The sequence below is a fragment of the Trachymyrmex cornetzi genome, unplaced genomic scaffold, assembly GCF_001594075.2.
Source record: "Trachymyrmex cornetzi isolate Tcor2-1 unplaced genomic scaffold, Tcor1.1 scaffold94, whole genome shotgun sequence".
In the NCBI taxonomy this organism is placed as follows: Eukaryota; Metazoa; Arthropoda; class Insecta; order Hymenoptera; family Formicidae; genus Trachymyrmex; species Trachymyrmex cornetzi.
This window is the reverse complement of record NW_017300289.1, coordinates 237283-244918: the sequence shown is the minus strand read 5'-3', so window position 1 is coordinate 244918 and position 7636 is coordinate 237283. Positions and strand designations below refer to the sequence as shown.

The window sequence follows — 7636 nt, the reverse complement described above, 5'->3', positions numbered from 1 at the left end:
CGAAATGTCATGAAACTTCATACATAAACTAGTGACAGATGAGCCTCTCGAAATGAGTCATGTTCATTTTCTAGTGGCGCCACCTATTGAAAAATCCTGGGATTTTTCAGCCCATGTAGTAGCATCAATAACACACGAAAATCATCAATTTATAAAAAATAACTTGAATCTGAACCTTTCAGGATTTGTGTAGCGCAAAAATTAGCCATAGGAGAATGTCAATCCCATAGAAACATTTGTTTAGAATGATGAGAACTACAACATATCCAAAATTTATTCAAGTAGACAAAAAAGACAATTTCTATAAAATTGGTATAGGTCGGGTCCTTTCTGTCATTATTCTTCCTTTTTGCAAAATATTTATTTAATCATTTCGAAAGTGAAAGTAATTGTTTTTTAATTTTCACAGTCGTATGTCATGATATCATAATTGCCATTTACGTCAAATATATCCGGATACACACGACATACGACATACGACATTCATGATTTAACGAGTTAATTCACCGGACGCAGGGGCGCTGACTTGTCAATTTGTTATATGTGTGGAGTTGAACAACGTGACGGAAAGGGGTAGGGCACAACAAAATTTTCACTATTACTTTCAAGATATCTTTGTAGACTTCTTTATAGACTTTTATATAAGAATATAACAAAATAAAGAACAACGAAATTCTTTTAATAAATTCTTATAAATATTTTCGTTTAATTAGTTGAAACACTTAGAGTAATTGTTGAAAACTCCGAATATTATTTTTTATAATGAATTTATTCATAAGTGCATCAATATCTACAGTCTCAGCAATATCAGAGTGCACATACAATATAATTACTAAATTCAACCGAACTTGCTGCATTGTCGTAGAACGCAAATACGTTTTCAACTTTTTCAAAGCAGAAGAAAATATTATTGGACATGTTGTAGTTCTTATCAATACTAATTATTTAAAAAAAATAGTTCATATATAAAATTCCATACATAAAAAATTCTGATATACTCCACATATTTCCCACAAGAGTCGGCGCCCATGATCGGACAAGTGCACTTTGTGCTTGTACGACACTTTTATACTATTTTCGAAAATCGCAATGTTATTTAATACCGTGTTACCCTAGTAAAAAAATCTCATATCTTATATTTTTATTCATTAATAATTTTTCATACTTAAATTTATGAAAATATCTAAAAAGTACCTTCAATTTCTTCAGATTTTGTAAATTTTCTTTAAAAATTATACAAGAAGTTTATATATTTAAAATAATTAAAATTCATTGAGAAATTTCTAACAGTGTATTTACAATTAGTGCAAGATTATATGATTTTATTTTTTTGTCATATGTATCAATAAAATTAATAAATATATATATTTTTCATATTTAAATCGTGCAAATTCAGCACACTTTATCCGAGAGATATCCTGCGATCGTCCATAGGATGACTTTAGGACATCTCTTGGAGGTCTGCGCTGTATGGGAAGTAATAGAATTATCCCAAGGATTACGGATGAACATCTTTAGGGCTTCGAATTTCGTAGTTCTGTAGTTGTAATGACGTGCTCATTTGATAGTCCTCAGGACGTCCCTGGACTATAACAGATGATATCCTAAGGATGTTCCGTTTAGCTGGCGGAACGCCCCTGTGTTATTAGGGAAGTCAAAGTGTTAATAGATGCTATGCGATTCGAATCGATGTTAAAGGTGAAAAACAGTATCTTATCGGTGATAATAATCATGTCATTAACCTTATTATTAAGAAGGCGATAGTCTTTCGCGTCAAGAAGGTATACGTTAATGAAAGTAGCTACCTATAGTTGCAATGACATCTATAAAGGATATGTTTCACTTAACGTTCGCGAACATCATTTTACTCTTTAACATTTCAAAACAATAAGAATGAAATGGTAACGAGCGTTGCGAACGCTGAGTGGAACGTATCTAAAATAGCACTACAGACCAGCTTGTTTAAATTATCTGTCTTTATTTTCTTTTTATAGTAAGTTGTGGCGCCCTTAGCGTTTCGACGTCTTAGGAAGCTTTAATCCTAAAAACTCATAAGGCCTATTTTTTATTCTTACATTAGTTCAATAAGTTAAAGTGAAGCAAATATTCCTTAATTTTATTTCAACTTATTGCACCGTGTGTACCAGTTTAGAAAGTGCAAAAATAAAAAACAAATATACAGGGTGTTTAAAAATAATGATAAATCTTTCGCATAGAGGCAGAATGGACTAAACTGAAGAAAAATCCTTTACTATTTCCTATTTTTTTCTTCCAATGTTACAGCTTATGTCAAGAACTTTTCAAAACATTGCAATTAAATAATATTCTTGAGGCTTTCACGGATGTTTCCTATATGACAATCTTGTGTTTCGCGGGTTTTCTCCGTGTTCAAATCCATTCTTGGAATGCCAAGCTTGGATTCCAAGAATGGATTTGAACACGGAGAAAACCCGCGAAACACAAGATTGTCATATAAGATATTAATTGCTAAAAATTGCCGAAAATTGATCTTCAATAATTTTTTACTCAAATACTATCAACTTTACAGAAAAACAAAATTTGTTTATTTTCTTCTCGTAGAGTTCTAAGAATTTTTTTAGAATTTTTTCAGAATTTTTTAATACCGTATTTTCTCATGTTGGTAAAAATGAGAAAATGCAGTACTAAAAAGTTGATAAAAAATTCTGAAAAAATTCGTAGAGTTCTATGAGAAGAAAATAAACAATTTTCGTCTTTTGCAGTTTTTCTGTAAAGTTGACAGTATTTATTTTAAGTAAAAAATGATTGAAGACCAATTTTCGGCAATTTTTAGCAATTAATATCTTGTTAACTATTGCGAAAATTGCAAAATGATAGAGGACTTTTCTTCTCAGTTTAGTCCATTCTGTCTCCATGCGAAAGATTTATCATTATTTTCCAAACACCTTGTATAAACATCCTGTATACTGCTTCTATACTATAAAATTTTTTATTTTATTTGTTTTAAGATCAAAACATTCTGTTAAGACGATATATACTGATATGTTAATGCTGCTAAGCTAGAATAATATGGAATATCCCAATAAATAGTTACCATAAAAAAATATTTTATCAGACATTTCATATCATTATATGAAGTAATCAACCAAATATCGTCTGATAATTATTTACACGCTTAACTTCAAAGTTGAACTGAAATATTTCGTCTTATTTGTAATTCCTCTAGTTATTTACAATTGAAAAATATAAGAATTAGATTTTCTATAATAATTATTAACAAGATTATAAAATTTTAATTGTTATTAGAATCACAATCGATAAATTAGAAGCCTATATAGGTCAAAGCTGGATCTTTAATGCTTTAAATAATTCAATGTGAATTATATATATATATACAGGGTGGACCATCTGAAGTGATCCAGTCAAATATCTCGAAAACTAGTAGGGATAGAGAAAAATGTTTCGTATGAAAAGTTTAGGGTTACACGGGGGAAGTATGGTACTGACCTTGAAAAATCCTTGGAAGGTCATTTTGAAGGTCATTCAGGGGTCACGATGGTTTTTTTAAATGGAACCCCTAGTTTTTCACCATGGGATGAGAAAGCTGGTTTCAAGCCCTTTACGAAACACTGGTTGTGGTCCACAATCCGCCCACTGGGGTCCGAGTTATGGACCATCAAAGTCATTGATGAACTACTCTTAGCGCTACCCAGGAACAACGACGTGGACGTGGTAGTTCTCTGTTCCCTTCGAGGTGCTTGATTTTTGTGAGTCCCCTTGCCTCTCAACATTTCCAAACGCAGCCTAAGAATATATAAATTACAAAGATATGACATATATTATTTCAAATTAATCTTTTTTAATTTCATTATGTAATAATAAGACAATAACATATTTTTCGCTTCCATAATATGATATTCTATATATTTTCCTTTTATTTTAGACAACAATCACATATATACACACGCATATATATACTTCATACAATATACAATATATACAATATATTGCATATTTATACAATTACATATATATACACGCATTATGATATTTCGTAGAGTTCTTTGGATATCCCATGAACATCGTTTAAAATCTCCGTGGGATCTCACACATACGGACACTTATACATCCCCTGGATATCCGTTGGATAACTAAGACCATTCACAGATATCACACGATTATCGTGATATTTCAAAATGACATCCGTTGGATGTCCCTAGGATAAAGTATACTATGTGGGATATTTATAGTCATTCGAACTGCGCGCTGAATTGGTTTTCCGGATTTATCAACGCAATTAAACTACTGTAATAATATCACAAATTAAATTAAATTGATACACAATTTTTAATAATTCAATGCTCAATCAGGCATCATATTAGAAAAATGTTAACATGCTGAAAAATTGTAAATAAATTTATTGCGAAAAATATTACCTCGGCCGAGAGTCCAACCCGGATCTCTTGTATTCCGTACGATTGAGCATCGAATTATTAAAAATTACTTTAATTTAATTTAATTTGTGATATTATTACAATAGTTTAATTACGTTTATAAGTTCAGAAAACCAATTCAGCGCGCAGTTCGAATGACTACAAATATGGTATATGTATATGCATACAGTATATATATATGTATATATATATATATATAATTCACATTGAATTATTTAAAGCATTAAAGATCCAGCTTTAATTAGTATAAGCTTCTAATTTATCAATTGTGTTTCTCACATTTACGGTCTAAAATAAGATTCTTATTGTTATTAGAATCTTGGTAGCAGCAGTTGTAACTCTAGTGGCAGCCAAACCAACGATCGAAGACACAGTAGATATCAGCAAAAATCACGAAACTACCGACGATCTTCTGAAAAGCGCTCACGAACTCTTGAAACGAACCGACGCAGAGTATGCAAAATGGGATAATAAACAGAGTATCACCGCATGGAATTACGCATCGAATCTAATAAATGAGAATCTGACAGTAACGGTAGAGGGGGCAAACGTTACCAAACATATTATTGAAAGAGTGAAGACCGTACCTTGGAGAGACTTTGACGATGAATCTATGAAGAGACAGTTCTACAAGCTCGGTATACTCGGTGGCGCCGCTCTCTCTGAAGAAGTAAACATATATTGGGTCGGGGAAAGTTTCTTCGTATTTTTTAATTCAAAATTGTGTATACAATATCTTCGTCAAAAATGAACTAAATTTAAATTTAAAAAGAGAGTTTTAAAGCTTGAAATTTCTATTTTCGAAAGGTTACTATATTTTTTTAGTTTCTGTGAGTTTAGTAATTTTTACATTTAAAAAACTACGAGCTGAAAAAGATGAAAAATTTTTTCACTTTGGGAGTCTCTCACGTGTTCAAAAAAAATTTACGAAAATTTTCGACTATCTGTCGTGAAAGCTTGAAGCTTTCCTTACAAAATTATATTTTTTTTAATATTCCTATGATTTTTTATTACTGAGTTATTCGCGAATTAAATAAAGGATCATTCTAACTTTGATTGCTCATAACTCCGATAAAAATCATCATACCGCAATTTAAAAAACAGATTCTTAAAGCTGAAACTTTGCTCTAGCGAATAATATAATTGTAACAAAAATTTCGTAATAAATGAAAAACTTTTGCAAAAAATTTTTTAAAACACGAAGAAACTTTTTCCCCGACCTAATATATAGATATTTATATAATTTTCATTTACTAATGATACATTTTTTGCAAAAAATAGCACAGTAAACAAAATATTATTTTGTATTTGTGCAGTTAAAGTCATTTTTTGTTGTTTTGTGTTGAATTTTTAGCACATTCGAGTATTAATTTAATATTATGTGATTGTATTATTTGAATATTTAGTATTAAATTGATATTCAACATTTCTATTACAAGGGAATACGCTATGTTGCAAGTGATATAAAAAATTAATATTACCGGTCGAAAGATTACGTTTAAAATATGTATTCTAGATGGATTGGTCAAATCTTCACAGGATATCCTATGGATTCTGTGACCAACTTGGACCAAAACATGTTTGGCCATTTTAGTGTCTAAATTAAAATAGCTAAACATATTTCGGTCCAAGTGGGGTACAGAATCCATATAGGATCTCAAGATTTTACCATCTAGAATACTTACATCAAACGTGATCTTTCGACTGGTAATTTTATTTTTTGGTATCACTTATGTAATATAGCCCGTTCTCATATTAATGTTACAATTTATGAGCAAGTAAACATAAAAATTAACATAAAAATAATATATTTTAAATTTTAAGATGAATGAAATGTGTTAAAAAGAATCCCCTAAAGCCGTCTGTATTTCCGACTAAATCGTAATTTTTGTATACCATTACTTTTTTCCTCTTTTACAGATTCGAAAATCCTTTTCCAGGATTGAAGTATATACGTATCTGTGAGGTGGAGTTTATGCCGAGAACGACAAAAAATTTTCTTAAGATTTCAATTTCAAAATTTTTTATCGTTCTCGGCATAAACTTTATCTTACAGACATGTATTAATGCATATACTTCAATCCTGGAAAAGAATTTCCGAATCTGTAAAAGAGGAAAAAATTGTTATACAAAAATTACGATTTAGTCAGCTTTAGGGTTCCCTTAATTTAATATACTATAAATATTGATTTTACTGAAGAAATAACTCCTCTACAATTTGCTTACAAATTGTGGCAGTGTTGTGTGTTAAGGCTCTTGAATACACACAAACGAGTGCTTTCCAATTACTTGACACATCTTGACACAAACGTAGCAAATTAATTCACATATTCTCAGTGTTAATAAATAAATTAAATAATTTTATTCTTTTAAGGTTATGAGGTTATCGTGACAATAAAGAATAAAATATAATTAAAAGGGTTAAATTATATTTATTAACAATGAAAATATATGAATTAACTTGCTACCCGGTAAAAAATTTGTCATGCATGAATATGTACAAATATGTATCAATGTACATAAATATTCGTGAATACATAATTTTATATGAAATATGTCCATACATGTTCATACATCCTTTTTTTTGTAAAACTATTTTTAGTGTAATAGAAATAACAATACAGTAATGTAAAAACATTAAAAATAATTAAAAGAATAATTTTCACACTATTTATTTTAGAAAAAATCAAGTTTGAAGAAATGTGAAAAAATTATTTATGTATAATTATACATAAAATTATGCATAATTGTGTATGAGCAATTTTTTTTAACATTTTTCTGAACTTGTTTTTTTCTAAAACAAACAATGCAAAAATTATCCCTTTAATTATTTTATGTTTCACATTATTATTATTTCTATGACACTAAAAAGTAACATTATAAAAGAAAAAGGGATGTATGAATATGTATGGACATATTTCATATAGGACTATACGTGTTGTGTGTGCGTGCGTGCGCGTGGGCGCGTGCGTGCGTGCGTGCGTGCGCCTGCGCGTGAATATTTATGCATGTCTATACACACATACAGGGTTAGATAAGTTAACTTTTTTTTTAACTAAGTTAAGTTAAAGTTAACAACCTTGAAAACATTTAACTTAGTTAAGGTACAAGTTAATTTATAATAAAATTAATTGAATTAAAAGTTAAGTTAATAAAAAAAAGTAATTGAAAAGTTAAAAGTTAAATTTGTTTTTTTTTATTTT

General features: G+C 29.6%; 1 protein-coding gene across 3 annotated transcripts in view; it reads left to right on the top strand.

The window, feature by feature from the left end:
• LOC108769734 (angiotensin-converting enzyme-like) overlaps positions 1-7636 on the top strand; it is a 28892-nt gene that overhangs the window by 19159 nt on the left and 2097 nt on the right. The window contains exon 2 of one of the 3 annotated variants that reach the window (XM_018520877.1): positions 4749-5118. In XM_018520877.1, coding sequence (XP_018376379.1) covers positions 4749-5118 — 370 coding nt within the window. The remainder of the gene's footprint in view (positions 1-4748; positions 5119-7636) is intronic. The other 2 variants (XM_018520878.1, XM_018520879.1) reach the window with 2 other exon arrangements.